Raw genomic sequence first — 17537 nt, forward strand, 5'->3', positions numbered from 1 at the left:
TCCGGGTTAACCCCTTCCTAGGAGAGGGCACGGCAGGTGCTCCCCCTGCACCTCTGGGCCTCCAGAGCAGGGAAGGCAGAGAGAGCACCGGGAGAAGAAGCGAGCAGGGCTGCGGGAGAAGCAGGGTGCAGGGAGGCGACGGAACTGGGAGCTGAGCTGACCCTGCCCGGAGTGGGGGAACCCCACTCGTGTTCTCCGGGAAGCGAGAGCACTCTTACCTCGGCGTGACAGTCATGTCAGGCATCCTTCAGTCCTGAAGTGCCGGGACACTGTTGCCTAACAACCCCCGTGAGAGCCGTCGCCCGCAGCGGCAGGCAGAGCTCCGCTCTGGCTGCGCCCGCAGTGATAAGCAGATTTTGTAGGGTTTGTGCGTGTTTGCTGGAAAGCAATTTGCGGGTAAAACCGACACAGGCTAGGCAGTAATGTTTTAAGTGTTGGTGACTACTATTTTCCTGTGCCTATACACACACACACACTAAGGCTGTTTAGGTAGAGTTTCTGCAAGGGTTATTTTTCGAGTTTTTTTTTTAACTATTATTTTTTCCTCTTAATAGAGAGTCATTCCTGAGCGGGGTTCCTGCGATCCACATACTTCCTTAACTCAAAGTCCCTGCAAGTCCTCATTTGGGGAGATTTCTTGCACCCGACAGAGTTATCGGGCTGGGTTCTTTGCGTTTAGTGGTTTAGAACTAATCTGAAGAGGCAAAGTGTGCTGTATTTAAATACACATTCGGTGGTGGTGGTGAATTAAATAAAACATAGGGCTCTTGTCTTGAGAAACTGCTCGATCTGCAGGAAACCCTCCGGATGTTTGCTGCTTTTCATGTGGCATTTGTGGTCGGCTCTGATAACGCTGGGAGCACCACTTCCAACACCGCGTTCTGTAATGGACCTGAAATAGCAACACATCGCTGCCGGAGGATCCCCGCTCCGCGCCCCCGCGCTCGGCACCGCCGGGTTTAAAAGGTCAATAAATCACAAGGATGAACTCTCGGCGGCATTGTGAGGTTGGGAAAGTTAACGAATGACCCCAGGAGCCGTGCGACCACGGAGATTTCGGGAGTGTCAGGAGAAGCTCCTTCCTAAAACGTTTCAGGAAAGTGAGGTGCAAGCAGAGAGTGCGGCGTGAGCCAGTCAGGGTTGTGCGGGGATGTTTTAAATTTACAACTCAAAATTACCTAAATAGCCAAAACAGACAGCGAGGGAAGGGGTGAAATAATCTATTTATGACGCCAGGGGCACTGAAAAGGTCACAAACGGCCAACATTTTCTGTCCAAATCAGGGAGCTTTTACTTTCTCGGCTTAGATTCAAAACACACCTTTCTTCCTTTGATCCCAGATCAATGAGCTGGAGAAACAGTTTGCACAAATCTCCCCAACAAAGTCAGCGGCAGTTTGCTTAGTTTATTACCTCATGTTCATTCTATAGAGAAACATTTTCTTTTCTGCTGGAAGTGACAGCCCCAAAAATCGCTGTAAAGTGTATTTGTCAGCAGTCCTTCTACTTCTCAGTACAAGCTCTTGAAAGGTTTGTTCCTTTGGGTCAGGGAAATGTTTCTGCAAAACATGGTAAAAGGGACAGTTTGGAGTTTTAAAAAAGGGTAATGCTCCATCCTACGCATTAACCCTTGGGCAGCCAGTTTTATTCGAGACGGTAGTTCGGGTTGAGCTGGGAACGGGCCCGAGAGTGGGCGGAGGTGGACCCGCTTCGTTCGGCAGCGCCTGGCTGCTGCCTTCGTTTCGTTTTGCTTGGAAGTCATCTTGCCCCTCAGCTGAGCGTTCTGCTCTCTGCAGGAGAAAACACACGTTTTCCTCCTGCCTGAGTTTGCTTCGGTTCCCCTGACTCAGGACGTGCCTCGGGAACCGGCCGTGCTCCGGTGCCTGACCCGTCCTCGAGCAGCTGCCCTGGGGTGAAAGGGCTGAGCTGGTGAAGGGGATGTCACCGCCTCGGCCGTGAAACTGAAGTCCCCGTCACACCAGCCTTAGAAAGGTTTGCCCTAAAGTGTCGTCTCAAAGGCGCTGGACTGAAAACGATTTAAAAAAATCCTTTAGTTCCTAACGAGCATTGCTGGTTGTTATCGCCAGGTCTGTATCACGACGGCTTTGCAAGCGGAGTGTGTCCCGATCGACACCTCTTAAACGCATGATATTCTTGCAAGACTGTCGTTTTTCTATACTAATATGAGGTCGGTTGGGACAGACACATGGAGAGGAACATTGTTTTCACCTCCGGGGCCATCTGACAGAAAGAACAGAGCCAGAGCTGCTCGAATCGCTGCCCCTCTCTGTGTAGGACCAGTGCCTGGGCTCGAATGGAGGAAAAAAGAGGAGGGAAAAAACAAATCCCTTCTTTTTGCGTGGGTTTGGGCAAATACTTGTCCTCTGGCGATGGTTTCGCCTCCTCTCAAAAGAGATAAATACTGTTAGTCTGGATATATATCGCCTGTTTCTGATCTCTAACGAGCAGAGGGGAGCAGAACGGATGAGTGCAGGAGTACCTAGGGAATTTCCCTCCCGGGGTGGTCCCGGGCAGTTCCCACTCGCCACCGCCGTTCGCTGCTTTTCGGAATACCCACAGTCTGTCAGAGGTCACGAAAGGGGTTTGACGTTGCACGACACAGGAAATTCGGTGTTAGAGTAAGTTAATGGTGAAGCTAGCTTCATTAATTTAATTTCGGCGAGAATTCTTACAATATTGGTTTATTCGACACAAGTGGCTGCCCAAACAAAGGTGTCGCTAACCAAATAAACCGCTTTGATCTTCAGCTTAAAGCTCAGTGGCTCCTCAAATAAGCGTTGATGCATTTAATAGCACTGCACAACAAGGTAAATATTAAGCAAAGCACCCGTGAGAACTCCATGTTTTACAGGAGTTAGTATGCCAAAAAAATAATAGAAATGTTAGCGAGGAAAAACTTTTGATTACGCTGAAGTGCCGGGCTTTTGACAGGCTTTTTGGGTTTACACTTGGTTGGAGCAAATCAGAGAAATCCTGAACAGGGCCATGCAACAAGCCAGGTGTACCACAAAGCTCCATTTAAATCATATCTAAGGCAAATTATGCCATATGCAATGAATACTTCGGCAAAAAAAATAATCCTGAATAACTTTATTAGGAGGCATGAAGAAGTGAGATTGGACATATTTCATGGGCTTTAGTGTGGATTCAATATCCTAATGCCTAGTTTCCAACTTTCTTGAGATTGCGGGGTAGCAGAGGTTGAGGGAGCAGGGCAGGTGATGTCTCAGCTCGTTGGTCGGAGTAACGTCCTAAGTTACTGCCCAGAGCAGCAACCCCGCGTGTCTATATGGGAGTTACGGACGATCTCGGTACGGGTGGGAAAAATCTGTCCCTTCCAACGCTTTCGTGTCCCTGTTGGTCAGTGTTGTCGCTTTCTGGCCAGGAAGATGACGGACGGGTGTTTGCCTGATGACAGCCCGATAGCGCACGGCCTAGATGGGCTGGTCTCTGCTGCCGCTGGGGGAGTCAGGCTGCAGTACAAGGGTTGCAAACGAATACGCCGTCGGTTCTCCCTGGAACTCAAGCTCCGAGGTTTCATGGGGGCGGAGGCAGCACTGCCCATTCTGGGCCCCGCAACTGCTCCAGGTGCTGGGCCGGGCCGAGCCGGGAGGAGCCCTGGGGACCGCCCCACGCCCCAGCGGGAGCTGCCGCCGCCGCCGCGACCGCCGCCGCCGCCGTCCGGCACCGCGCCCGCCCCCGCGGCCCCATTGGCCAAGCCCCAGCTCAAATACGGTCGGGCGCCGGCAGCGGGATCCAAGCGCCGAGGCCGTCCCGCTGCAGCGCTCGGCCTGGGCAGCAGCGGCGCGGTGCGTCCCGTCCCGACATGAGCAGCCCCGATGCGGGCTACGCCAGCAGCGACGACCAGGCGCAGGGGCGGTGCTCGCTGCCCATCATGATGCCGGCCATGGGCTCTTGCCCGTGGGCAGAGGCGCTGAGCCCACTGGGCGAGGCTAAAGCCAAGGGCGAGGTGGCGCCGTCGGGGCCGTCGGGTGGCAGGAGCAAGAGCGAAGCGCGAATCCGGCGGCCCATGAACGCCTTCATGGTGTGGGCGAAGGACGAGCGCAAGCGGCTGGCGCAGCAGAATCCGGACCTGCACAACGCCGAGCTCAGCAAGATGCTAGGTGAGGGCGAAGGCTGGCGGCGGGTGCCGGGGTCCCGACGGCGCCGGCGGGCAGCTGCGGGAGTGCAAGGAATCTGGGGTGGGGATGGGGGTGTTCAGGTGTGGGCTGCAGGCGGGGGCCAGGGTCCCGATGTGCCGGTGGTCCCTGAGGGCGGGTGAGAATCGGGGGTCGGTCTGTAGGCTGGGGCGGCGGCAGCGCGGTCGTGGCCGGGCGTGGGTGTGCGGCCGGTCTGACGGTGTTGTGGGCGCAGGTAAATCGTGGAAGGCGCTGTCGCTGTCGGAGAAGCGTCCGTTCGTGGAGGAGGCGGAGCGGCTGCGGGTGCAGCACATGCAGGACCACCCCAACTACAAGTACCGGCCGCGGCGGCGGAAGCAGGTGAAGCGCCTGAAGCGTGTGGAGAGCGGCTTCCTGCAGCACGGTCTGGCGGAGCCGGCGGGCCCCGGGCTGGCCAGCGAGCCCGGCAGCGGTGGCGGCAGGATGTGCGTGGAGAGCCTGGGTCTGCCTTACGGCGAGCAGAGCTACGCGGCGGCTGCGGCGGCGTCGGGGCACTACCGGGACTGTCCGCCACCGGGCGCCGGCTTCGACGGCTACGGGCTGCCGACCCCGGATCCGTCGCCGCTGGACGCGGCGGAGAGCGAGGCGCCGTTCTTCGCGGCGGGGCTGCAGGAGGAGTACGCGCTCGGGCCCTACGGCTACGCCTCGCATCCGGCGAGCGAGTACCCGGCGGCGGCGGGCGCGGCCGAAAGCTCGGCGGGAGCCTCGCTGCGCCGGCACCTGCCCCCGGGAGACGCGCTGGGGCCGGGGCCCGGCTCGCTTCAGGGGCTGCTGGGCTGTCCGACGCCGCTGCACGCCTACTACGGCCAGGCCTACCAGCCGCCTGGTCCGGGGCGCGGCCCGCCGCAGCCGGTGGGTCAGCCGTCGCCGCCGCCGGAGCCGGGGTCGTGCCGGGAGCAGCTGGAGCACTTGCCCCAGGAAGAGCTTCTAGGCGAGGTGGACCGCACCGAGTTCGAGCAGTACTTGCGCTTCGCCTGCAAGCCCGAACTGGGGCTGCCCTACGCGGGTCACGACGGCGCGGGGCTGGCGAATCCCGAGGGCGCGGGCCCCATCTCTTCGGCCGTGTCGGACGCCAGCAGCGCCGTCTACTACTGCGGCTACCCCGACGTGTGAGGGACTGTGTCGGGGGCCTGCCGCGGACGTGCGGGGAGCTGCCCGGCTCCGCTCCTATTTATGTAATTTATTGAAATCTTGAGAACTGACGGGTGCTTGCCACCTGCTCGAGGTTTAAGAGGGGACCTGCCATCTCGCTGTCCGTGTGGTGCAGGTCTTCCCATCGCTGTCTGACAGTGACACATAAATCTGTTCCTGCTGTGGAATCCTGATGCTGGTGACAGATGTGGAATGCCATTTGTGAGGTCTTGTTAGAGATCCCTGTGCTTTTGTAATGTACAGAGGGATGGGTTTTGTATGCTGGGTTTGTACAGGATAATTTTGCACTTTTACAAATAAAGGGGGAATAATAAAAGTGGCCACTCATAGCTCTTCAAGGAGCTGGTATTGTCCCTTGTCATCAATTATTATTCTTTTTTTGAAACTCCTTTTCCTCATGAGCCTTGCAAGAAGCAGTAGGTCCTGTCATCCCTTCTGTAGATTTTGTCTTCCATCTCACTCAAATTCTAAACAAATCTTTACGCGTTCAGACCCTCTCTGCTTCATGCTATCTGATTTTTTTCTTTTACCTTCATGGTTGATAAATATGACTGATTTTTTTTATCGGGTTGGGTTTGTTTTGCTTTTAACCTAACTTCTTTTATGTTTGAGTCTAAACACACAATATCCAACCTCTTACCGACACGGGTTAAAGGGATTGTCTGTTTTTAATGTAGTCATTAAGGCACTGGATGCCATTAAAAGCTGCGCCTTGCTGGAATGGCCCGGTAAGCTCTGGTTAAAGCACCTTTCCCGGAGAGAGGCTTTGGTATCCCGGTAGGTGCCCTCGCTGGGCTGGGGAAGGGCGGCAGTCGGGGCTATCAGACCTCCGCTGTGCAGCTCGGGAGCAGTAAATCGGGGGTCAAAGTAGGTGAAAAAATCCGACACGAGCCTCTGAAGGCCGGCCAGGAGCAGCGTCTCGGGCACCCAGCAACAGATCCTTTCTCTTCCTAAAAACCCCTCCGTGTTCTACATCATGGCGACAAGAGATAGAAATATCTTTGACGGACAAACATGCACCCTGCAGTTAAACTGATTGATAAATTCATTATGTTTATTGCCTAATTGGGGGAGAGGGGACAGTCATGTGGGTCGTTTGCTTCCCAAGATAAAGCTGTGGAGCGGAGCCCTGGGGAGGAGGGGAGAGGGAGAGGAGCTGAAGTGACAGACTTGCCACTGATAAACTTGTCTTCCAGCGGGACGGGAAATTAAATTGGGTGCTTTTCCAAATTACATTTAAAGAGGCACTGAAAGATAAAATAAGGCACACGGGCCCAGAGGCAAACTGCCACGTGAGTGCCCAGCACAGCCTCTCTGGTGAAAACTGACGAGCTAATTGCATGTTATTAGTAAGTCTTTAACGAAAATGCATCTCTTTAGAATGCCCTCTCTTTCTTGATCTTCCCGTTTTACTTTTCACAGTCTTCAGTTCTCAGAAGTATGCCTAAAATACCCACCCCACCAGTCTCTTCACACCTTTTCCACGTTTACACGAGGAAAATGAGGCATTGCCGAAGGAGGAATGACCCCAGGACAAGGACGTTAGCTAACTTCCTGACTTTTTAAACTTGAATATATTTATTACGTGTTCCTAAGCACAGACACAAAAACCTGGTAAAGAAACACCACCGAGGAATTACGGGTTTGTATTGGTTGAGTTTTCCTTTTACTACACAGTTTTAACCTACAGGATTAAAGTGAACTCTTTTTGCCCTTTCCACGCACGTTTGTAGCTTTCTGGGGGGAAATGGCTTTGTTTGGTTTTGGAAATAAATCATTATTAGGTTTTTGATAAGTTGGGCCCTCGTTTGTCGTCTTTTTCTTTTCTTTTTTTGTTATTTAGGGGCAGGTTTTACTCCCTGCTCTCTACTACAACTTGTCAGAGAGGTGAAAGCTGAAGTGAATTTGAAACTGTAAGAGGGTTCAAAGGGAGGGTCGAAACCTTTCTACTTAGTTTTATAATAATACTGGAAGTGATTGATAATAAATTGTGTTAAGTTAATATATAGGTTTGGGGGAAATAATTGGACAACATTCACAGTCCTGGGTGTCGAGCAGTGTGTGGTGATGATGATGTACGTACAGGCAGAGCCCCTTTGCACAGAGCTCCTGAAGACTAAGATCCAGGGAGCATTGTTTTCCTGAATACAGCCAGGCATGTAGCTTTTTCCCTTTCTTTTTTAATTCTCAGTTCAGCTCAGTCCAAACTCTACTTTCCATCTTGAACCTCCAACTCTAAGTCATGGACCCCCAAAAGTAATATACACCCAGTTGAAAACATCAAACCTTCCTCACGGCCCACGGGCGCCGGTGACAATCAGGAATTAAAAGAAGCCCCCCGGACTGGTTATCTTTTTCGGGTATTTTCCACTGCACAATTCTGGCGATCAGGTGGCGGAGAAGGTGTTGCCCTTCCCGGGAGGCTCTGAAGCAGGCTGCAAGGATGTGCTGCAAACCGAAGTGTCCTGTAGCCTCTTCACACTGCCATTGCCACACCCTTTCCCACACTGCACCCAGGGCAATTCACTCCCTGGGAACAGCATCTGTGCTTCTCTTTGCGGGTCTGGTACACTCCAAAAAGTAACTCCAAAAGTTCAGGTGACACGTCTTCAAACCTCCCTATCCTCGCCAGAACTCCCTAGTTAAACAACAGCATTAGTAGGGCAGCACCTTCAGGCCCCTTCCCACAGGACAGTGGGTGCTCTCTGCATCTCTCACAGGCTTCTGGTGCCCTAGAGGTATTCAGCTCTTCTCTTCCCCCCACCCCTCACCAACTCATTGTGTTTCAACAGGTCTGTAGTCAGATGTGGTTTTTCCTAACACAGACTAGATCCTTGAGGGGGTTTCACGCTGCCACCAGAAAAGGTTTTTCCTTCCCCCCTCCGCTTTGAGTTTTGTGTGTATGCTCTCTATCCCTTAGGTATATCAGTAGAAGGTAAGTAGGCTTGGTTTGAGCAAAAGAGATTTCAGACAAAGGTGCTGGTTTAAAACCAGTTACAACCTGCGTCTGTACATGCCAGGTGAGAGGGAAAAGGCAGGAGGGGAAAATAAAACCAAACTCGGTAATGGAGAGTAGCTGGGACTGGGAATGTCAGGAAGCAGTCTCATGCTCTGAAAACTTTAACTGTGTGGATTTCTGTCCCGTTCCGGTGGTTGTCTGCTTTCCAAACTAGAAGTGTAGAAGACGTTAAAAAAGCAGCAATACTCCTCGAGGTTCTGGAGCATGTCCGAAGAAAGGCAACAGAGCTGGTGAAGGGTCTAGAGCACAAATCCTATGAGGAGTGGTTGAAGGAACTGGGGTAACTTGACACAGAGAAAAGGAGGTTCAGGGGAGACCTTCTGGCTCTCTACAACTCACTGAAGGGTGGTTGGAGCGAGGCGGAGGTTGGTCTCCCAAGGAGCAAATGATAAGACAAGAGAAAACAGCTTCAAGCAGCGCCAGAGGAGGTTTAGGTTGGCTAATAGGAAAAATTTGTTCCCCAAAAGTCTGTCAAGCCCTGAAACTGGCTGTCGAGGGCAGTGGTGGAGTCACCATCCCTGGATGGGTTTGAAAAACATATAGATGTGGCGTCGAGGGACATGTTTCACGGGTGGAATTGGCGGGGCTGGGTTAATGGTTGGACTTGACCTCGACGGTCTGTTTCAACCGAAACGATTCTATGAAACCATCCTATTCTTTCTGCTTAACCTCCAACTAACTAAATGTCTGCAAGAGTAGAGTTTTTGTGGTTTTGGGTTTTGGTTTTGTTTAAACGAGGACATTTTATTTCACCTTCTGTGTGTCAGAATGGAGGCTCTTTAAACCCTGCAACTGTCCCCGCATCTATCAGAGTGTGTTGCTCAGTCAGGGCTTCTGGCAGATCCCGGCTCTTTGATACTCTTAAGTGTATGTATTTTACCCTGAATGATTTACTCAGGAGCTCACAGGAGGTCCACGGCACAAAACGATTTTAGCCAAGATGTGAATCCTGTCCTGGTGCAAATGCTCTGTATTTTTTGTTCCCTCGACAGTTGAATGGTTTCTCCCTATCTGGGATACTGCTGACTTTATCCTCGGTTTTATTTATTGGGCTGGGGAAAAAATCCCTCAAAGTCTACCAAAAAATATAAAATAATAGAATGATTGTCATGGGGACTAAGGAGTTTCTACAGTGTCAGAAGTACTTTATGAACACGTTGGGACTTGCGCTGGAGAGGGGTAAGTTATTTGTGTTCTCTCCTTGCTTTGGGGAGGTGGGGGATGCAGACCCACTGCTGCCTACACTGATAATCTGGTCTCACTCTGGATTCCAGCGTCCCACGGCTGAAGACTGCGCGGAATGACACTTAGATTACTTCTGAAACTCCTCCAAAGCCACCTTATTGGGAGCAATATGTGATTCCCTCCCTCCCCTCCCTCCCTTAATGCCCTTTCTTTGCCCTATCGAGTTTCTAGTTTGGGGGTCTCGGGAGTCACTGGTGCTCAGGGTTGCTGCTGCTGCTGCCTTATGGGACAAGCCCTGTAAACTCTCGCTGTCGCGTTTTGTCGTGCTGTGGGTGAACTATGTGACGCAATTACACCGCTGCGTGATGCCATCTGTCTCCCCAGCCCCCCTCAGGCAGTTACGGCGGGTTCCCGTTCCCGGATTAACCGGGGCCGGTACGGCGGGAGCAGCCTCCGGCAGGGGGGAATCCCTGGGGCCATTCACCGCTACTCGCCCTCTCCTGGCAGCCTGCTGGTGCCAAGACCCGCGGTGGCCCCTCGGTTCCTCGGCTAAACAGCACGTACAGAGAGTGAAGCAGCGGTCCTGACTGCACTGGAGCAAGGAGCACTGGGGGCGAGGCTGTGCCGTCCCTTAGGCAACTCCTGCTCGGTCTCTGGAGTGAAAACAGGGAGATCCCCAGGGCAGTGAAATGTTGGGGTGCTCCTGGTCCTGCTTCCCGCCTGCCGGGGAATCACCCACCGCCCAACCCCGCTTAGCCCCCGCACGGAAATTGTGGTTCCTTGGAGGGAAAAAAAGGCTTTATCGGTAACGGCCAGGGAGATTAACTAATGACGGCGCGATTTAACCAGTATTCTCCCCTTCCGCCAGTAACTGCACATCGCTTTTCTTTAAGAAACCGAGAATGCCGCATTTGTCAGGAGCACACTCACAATGACCGCACTCGAACAGTAATGAAAATAATTCGCAGAAACAGCTCAAAAAGGCCTTTTAAAATTAGTAACAGCGTTGTCTTCACAGTCCTTCTACATATTTCGATGAGCGGAGGGTCGGCTCGGTGTTGAACACACCGTGATTTCATGAAATCAACTTGCTAAAAAGGCAGCTCACGGAGGGGAAAGGCAGGAGAAGCTCCCACCGAGCAGCGACAGCCAGACAGGAACAAATTTGTCCCTGGGCCCGAAGCGAAGCCGCCACGACAGGTAGCACGGATGCACCGGAGCATCTCCGCGCCGTCGCCGCGGGGCAGTGACTGTGAGGGGCAATGGGAAATCCCCAGGGCAACGAGATGTCGGGGCGCTCCCGGCCTCGCTCCCCGAGGAGCCTCGGCGAGGTCTGTCACGACATGCTCAGGTGCTGGGCCGGGCTGGGCCGCGCCAGGAGGAGTCCCGGAGCCCGCCCCACGCCCCAGCGGGAGCCACCGCCGTCCGGCACCGCGCCCGCCCCCGAGGCCCCATTGGCCAAGCCCCAGCTCAAATACGGTCGGGCGCCAGGAGCCACCGGCAGGATCTTGTTATTGAGGTCATAGCGCTGTAGCTCTCGGCCTGGGCAGCAGCGGCGCGGTGCGTCCCGTCCCGACATGAGCAGCCCCGATGCGGGCTACGCCAGCAGCGACGACCAGGCTCAGGGGCGGTGCTCGCTGCCCATCATGATGCCGGCCATGGGCCCCTGCTCGTGGGCAGAGGCGCTGAGCCCGCTGGGCGAGACGAAGGGCAAGGGCGAGACGGATCCGTCGGGGCCGTCGGGTGGCAGGAGCAAGAGCGAAGCGCGAATCCGGCGGCCCATGAACGCCTTCATGGTGTGGGCGAAGGACGAGCGCAAGCGGCTGGCGCAGCAGAATCCGGACCTGCACAACGCCGAGCTCAGCAAGATGCTAGGTGAGGGCGAAGGCTGGCGGCGGGTGCCGGGGTCCCGACGGCGCCGGCCGGCAGCTGCGGGAGTGCAAGGAATCTGGGGTGGGGATGGGGGTGTTCAGGTCTGGGCTGCGGGCGGGGGCCAGGGTCCCGATGTGCCGGTGGTCCCTGAGGGCGGGTGAGAATCGGGGGTCGGTCTGTAGGCTGGGGCGGCGGCAGCGCGGTCGTGGCCGGGCGTGGGTGTGCGGCCGGTCTGACGGTGTTGTGGGCGCAGGTAAATCGTGGAAGGCGCTGTCGCTGTCGGAGAAGCGTCCGTTCGTGGAGGAGGCGGAGCGGCTGCGGGTGCAGCACATGCAGGACCACCCCAACTACAAGTACCGGCCGCGGCGGCGGAAGCAGGTGAAGCGCCTGAAGCGTGTGGAGAGCGGCTTCCTGCAGCACGGTCTGGCGGAGCCGGCGGGCCCCGGGCTGGCCAGCGAGCCCGGCAGCGGTGGCGGCAGGATGTGCGTGGAGAGCCTGGGTCTGCCTTACGGCGAGCAGAGCTACGCGGCGGCTGCGGCGGCGTCGGGGCACTACCGGGACTGTCCGCCACCGGGCGCCGGCTTCGACGGCTACGGGCTGCCGACCCCGGATCCGTCGCCGCTGGACGCGGCGGAGAGCGAGGCGCCGTTCTTCGCGGCGGGGCTGCAGGAGGAGTACGCGCTCGGGCCCTACGGCTACGCCTCGCATCCGGCGAGCGAGTACCCGGCGGCGGCGGGCGCGGCCGAAAGCTCGGCGGGAGCCTCGCTGCGCCGGCACCTGCCCCCGGGAGAGGCGCTGGGGCCAGGGCCCGGCTCACTGCAGGGGCTGCTGGGCTGCCCGACGCCGCTGCACGCCTACTACGGGCAGGCCTACCAGCCGCCTGGTCCGGGGCGCGGCCCGCCGCAGCCGGTGGGTCAGCCGTCGCCGCCGCCGGAGCCGGGGTCGTGCCGGGAGCAGCTGGAGCACTTGCCCCAGGAGGAGCTTCTAGGCGAGGTGGACCGCACAGAGTTCGAGCAGTACTTGCGCTTCGCCTGCAAGCCCGAACTGGGGCTGCCCTATGCGGGTCACGACGGCGCGGGGCTGGCGAATCCCGAGGGCGCGGGCCCCATCTCTTCGGCCGTGTCGGACGCCAGCAGCGCCGTCTACTACTGCGGCTACCCCGACGTGTGAGGGACTGGTTCGGGAGCCTGCCGTGGACATGCGGGGAGCTGCCCGGCTCCGCTCCTATTTATGTAATTTATTGGAATTCTCTCGGGAGAGTTTTGCAGACCCCGGCTGGGCCTTAGATGCAACACTGTCGAGCCGATTAAAAGCATGGTTCAAACTGGGTTTGGACTGCTGTGCCAGAATTGTTACATCTTCTTTGTCCATGCCGAAAATCGTTATTTATGCAACATCAGCACTGTTATTTTTTTGCCCAGAACACATTTTAAATAACTATTTTTAACAGTAATTACCCTTTTTTTGTACTACCAGGAAATAAATTCATGTACAGTTGTTTCTGTGAATTCTTCTCGGCCAATTGTCCTTTCAGGGAGGGAAATCTATGGTTAAACCCGTCATGCCCTAAGGTGGAGTGAAATGAGTGCAGATGGCTGTGTGACACTTTCACTATGACAATGGCTCTAAAATGCTCTCCAGGACCAAAGCAGTTTTGTTCCCAGGCGTGGCTGTCTTCCTGTTACAGAGGTGAATGTCTGGGCCTGTGGTGGTCTCTCCTTGAGCACAGAATGTGTGACTGCACTCAGCTCTGGGTTTTGCAGGGTTGGGTTTTTTTCTGGTTTGTATGTGCCAAATGGGGTTTTCAGTAGTCATTAATGCAGTGACAAAATCTTCCTCCCTGAACCTATAGAAAACACCAGGTAAGTTCCAGATACTACTTTTAAAGTGTGCCTGAAAGTCCACTGGATTTGGATACCTGTAGAAGTGAAGATGGTTTTGCTTTACATAGAGGTTTGTTTGAACCAATTCATTCCCAAGTAGCTTTGTTAGTGCTTAGTTTCGACTTTATCTTTCCTTTCTGCTACTTGCCTTCCAGTAGGTTTACACCATTCTGTTATGGATTTCAAGCTTGTGTTAGCAAGCAGCAAAAAAACCCCAACACAGCCCAAATGCTCATCTTGATTGCCTTCCATCAACTGCCAGTATCAGCTATTAAAATAAGATTATTTTTTGAAAGTCATGTTTAGCTGTACTGCTCTGTGACATTCTACCAGTGCAAGAGTGCAGCTGCATCTCATCCCCTTCATAACACTGACAGGTAAGCATAAAGCTAACAACACTCCTGCTGCTTCTTCTGCTTAAGACACTGGATAAGGTCAACCTACAATAACTCCAGTTAAAAAAACCTCAAATATTTTAATTTCCAAATGATAGTTCAAAAGTGTTACCAATAACAGAGGTATTTATTAATACATGTAGCTTATCTTACACTAGATTCTCAGTCTGAGTTGTGGATGAGGAGATACCACAGAAGTTCCATTTATTGCTGTCCACAACTACCTGAGGGGTGGTTGTACCCAGGAGGGGGTTGGTCTCTTCTTCCAGGCAACCAGCACCAGAACAAGAGGACACAGTTTCAATCTTCACCTGGGGGAGTTTGGGCTCGAGGTGAGGAGTAAGTTCTTCACAGAGAGAGTTGTTAACTGTTGGAATGGGCTGCCCAGGGAGGTGGAGTCACCATCCCTGGAGGTGTTCAAGAGGCGACTGGATGTGGCACTTGCTGCCATGGTTTAGTAGTCATAAGGTGTTTGGTGTTGGACTTGATGATCTCTGAGGTCTTTTCCAACCTTAATGATTCTATATAATCCATAGTAACCATTTTATCAACCTCTGTGATGTGCACAGAGCCAGCTTCATTGTTTTCAAACAGCTGATCTAGTTCAAGCACAGCTGGAAAAGAGTATTTTGGTTACTAATTCAGGAAGTGTAATTTTACTGAAGTCAGAAACTGATTCTGTCCACTCATTTCAGTGACAATTGAACTGCACCAAAAGGTAATACTGAAAAAGACCTCTTGAAGTCATGGGTGCTTCCTACTGTAACTTTTTTCTCCCTCTACTTTGCAATGAGGAAAGTGTGAAGGCCAGTTTCTAACAGGGAGTTGGGTGCAAGGTGGGCAATAACACTGTAGCATCTATGCCAGTGTTTTAAGAACATCATAGACATTCTTACTGTGAAGTGATATATTTGGGAAGAGACATTGAACATGTTACAATTACAGGCTGGTGAAAGGTTACCAGTGAAAGCTGTGCAGTTGAAGAGGTTGGTTTACTCCAGCTCTTGATCCTATAGCTGACCAGCCCTAGTGCTGACCATTGTGGTAGTTGTAATCTTCGGTTATCTCCTTTGGTTACCAGCTGCTAAAACCAGAAGAGATGCTCCTCCTAAGGAGGTGCTCATGCCATTACACACATTATCATTTAAAGAACCCCAAAGAGGCAAAGGCAAACATGAGACAGACTCTCAACATCTTTAGGTATATTGACAGAATAGGAGGCTTGCTTGTATTGCCTTTTTCCCCTTGTATTAAATTCATCACAGATGTCCTAAGGCTAAGTTTTCCTGTAGCACAGTAGTTAGTCAGTGCCCATCTGAATTAGGACACAATAATAAATCCTCCACTAAAAGAGAAGTAGGGAAAGGAAGTAAAAATGTAGGAAATACCAAAGTAAGGTTAAACAAAACTTCCAGGATGAAGTTTATCAGCTCCAATTAACATTTAGTGAGGAATGTTATGATACAAGCATTCACTGTAAATAACAGACACACCTTCTATGCATCTCCACCCCATGGTACATGAAGAGTGAAACTGCTCCTTGATTGCAACACTTCCAGCACTTTTTTCCTTCCCAAGTTGAATTCCCCTTGCTTTCAGCTGCAGCTATGAGACCTCATCGCTTCTGCACATCATCCCAGGCTTTTTGCTTGGTGTGAGACTGGTGCAATGCAATCGATCCCAAAGGAAATGTTATTGCATAGAACTTTGTAGTGTTTACAGGATGCAGCTCTCCAAAGTATTGTTAAATTGCCTTAACCTTGAGGCAGCCATTTTCCTGCCTCATTTGATCTGTCCTCTTGCTCTTCCCTTCTTCATTTGCACTCTGCCTTCTAATGCTGATTTCCTCCTAGAACTTTGTCCATCATCTGCATAAAATGAAGCAGAACCTGAGGAATGCCTCATCAGATGGCAGCATTTATCCTTTCCTGCTATATGAGCCTGTATTTTTGGCTTGCTGCAAGGTGAAAACCAAGGAGTGAATATTATTTTTGAGATAATAGTGCAGGACAGAAAAAATGATGCTGTGGAGTAATTGGTTTGATTCCCAGTTCTGGAATGATGACTGTTACTTTGGCTCTGTCTTTTCTGTACCCTTCCTTTTGCTATAGGCTCCTTCTACTCTTAATCTTTGCCTAGTGCATGCCCTTCTTTCTTTTGCTCACACTTGCATTTTTTCATATTGGCCTAAATACTTTTGTTTGCATATCTTCCTTCCATTCTTAAACTATCAAGCTTTGTTTCCTTTTCCCTTAATTGCTTGGCTTTTAAAATCCCTTTTCCTAGTTCCCCATTCTCTTTATTCTTTCCCATGTTCCTCAGCCTCTTCTGACTTTGCTGCTGTCCAAACCGTCCCCTCAATGCAATGCCTCTTTTCTCTCTCCTTCCACAGCTGCTGCCTGCTGCCCACCCATGAGTTAGCACCACCTTTAGGAGCTCTTTCTCCTGCTTTCCTCCATCACATTTTATGGTCCAGTGCTCCTCATCACCCTTGTTGGAGTTTATAGTTTCAGTTTTAGAGCTCCAACTGTAGAACTCTGGGAACTCTTCACAGAGGACAATCATAGTCACATCTCTGGCAGTGAGTCAATGCTTACCTCAGGCTAAGTACTAAAACTGTGCTGCAAGAGGCTTCTAGGACTGATTGAATGTGGCTGAAAAAACACATTTTTCTCTGGCTTTATTTTTCAGAAATATCTGACCAGTTCTAGCTGAAACTACTCTGTTAGAGCCATCTGGCATGAAAGTAAGGTTTTAGAAACAAAGTCCTTGCTGAAAATGAGATTTTACTCTGCCTTCTGCATTTTTAATAAGCAGCAGTTCAGAGAAAATAAATTTCCATCCTTTCCCTTATCAGAGAGAAAACTCACTTCATGGAGTATTCTGTGGCATTATCAGGGGAATATAACTATTGTTCACATGGAGGGTGGCTGCTCCACTTGCCCATAGAGAATATATTTAGGTACCAGAAAGTCTTGGGTTCTTTCCAAGGCATTGTGGAATTACTTTATGGTGTCCGATTTACTTTAAAGCTTCTTGTTATTGCCTTTTAGAAACAAAATTTATCCTGCACACATCCTGTTTGAAACAAAAATTTGTCCCCTGTTGAACAAAGATAAAGCATCTTGGAATATGCTTTAGTGGCTAAAGGTTGTGCTCAGCTTGACTGGGAAGGTGAACCAATATTTGTGAACTCACGGATTCGGGTTGATTGATAAAAGCAAATTCTGGTTTCAAATACAAAGACTTAGTGGAGCACAGCTGAAGTGTAGTCAGGTGCAGTCTTGATTTGGTCTTTTTATCACAGAATCAATCAGTCAGGGTTGGAAGGGACCACAAGGATCATCTAGTTCCAACCCCCCTACCATGGGCAGGGACATCTCGCACTACATCAGGCTGGCCAGAGCCTCATCCAGCCTGGTCTTAAACACCTCCAGGGATGGGGCTTCAACCACCTCCCTGGAGAACCCATTCCAGGGCTTCACCACTCTCACAGTGAAGAACTTCCTCCTCATGTCCAGTCTGAATCTCCCCACCTCCAGCTTCATTCCATTCCCCCTAGTCCTATCACTACCTGAGATCCTGAGAAGTCCCTCCCCAGCCTTCCTGTAGGCCCCCTTCAGATACTGGAAGGCCACAATTAGGTCACCTGGGAGCCTTCTTTTCTCCAGATGGAACAGCCCCAACTCTTTCAGTCTGTCCTTGTAGGAGAAGTGCTCCAGCCCTCTGATCATCCTCGTGGCCCTTCTCTGGACATGCTCCAGCATGTCCATATCCCTCTTTATGCTTTATTGTAGTGGAAAGCATCACTTCTATAAGTTACTGTGAGCTAG

The 17537-nt window shown here is 52.2% G+C and overlaps 2 protein-coding genes across 2 annotated transcripts; both read left to right on the top strand.

The window, feature by feature from the left end:
- Positions 1 to 3793: 3793 nt before the first annotated feature.
- Positions 3794 to 5914, top strand: LOC137455692 (transcription factor SOX-17-like). The gene is made up of 2 exons (XM_068166722.1): positions 3794 to 4144; positions 4395 to 5914. The coding sequence occupies exons 1-2, from the start codon at positions 3847 to 3849 to the stop codon at positions 5309 to 5311; spliced, it is 1215 nt and encodes a 404-aa protein (XP_068022823.1). The 5' UTR covers positions 3794 to 3846; the 3' UTR covers positions 5312 to 5914.
- Positions 5915 to 11067: 5153 nt separating this feature from the next.
- LOC137455680 (transcription factor SOX-17-like) lies at positions 11068 to 12943 on the top strand. Its single transcript, XM_068166697.1, has 2 exons — positions 11068 to 11429; positions 11680 to 12943. Exons 1-2 carry the CDS (start codon positions 11132 to 11134, stop codon positions 12594 to 12596), a joined length of 1215 nt encoding a protein of 404 aa, XP_068022798.1. The 5' UTR covers positions 11068 to 11131; the 3' UTR covers positions 12597 to 12943.
- Positions 12944 to 17537: the final 4594 nt, after the last annotated feature.

The sequence above is a fragment of the Melanerpes formicivorus genome, unplaced genomic scaffold, assembly GCF_026170545.1.
Source record: "Melanerpes formicivorus ecotype bairdi unplaced genomic scaffold, bMelFor1.0.p_v2 SCAF_105, whole genome shotgun sequence".
Classification (NCBI taxonomy): Eukaryota; Metazoa; Chordata; class Aves; order Piciformes; family Picidae; genus Melanerpes; species Melanerpes formicivorus.

Bases quoted from the DNA above. Each gene is read 5' to 3' on its own strand.
- LOC137455692 (XM_068166722.1), top strand. From the start codon at position 3,847: ATGAGCAGCCCCGATGCGGGCTACGCCAGCAGCGACGACCAGGCGCAG. The intron at 4,145-4,394 runs GTGAGGGCGAAG...TTGTGGGCGCAG, and splicing joins CGAGCTCAGCAAGATGCTAG to GTAAATCGTGGAAGGCGCTG.
- LOC137455680 (XM_068166697.1), top strand. From the start codon at position 11,132: ATGAGCAGCCCCGATGCGGGCTACGCCAGCAGCGACGACCAGGCTCAG. The intron at 11,430-11,679 runs GTGAGGGCGAAG...TTGTGGGCGCAG, and splicing joins CGAGCTCAGCAAGATGCTAG to GTAAATCGTGGAAGGCGCTG.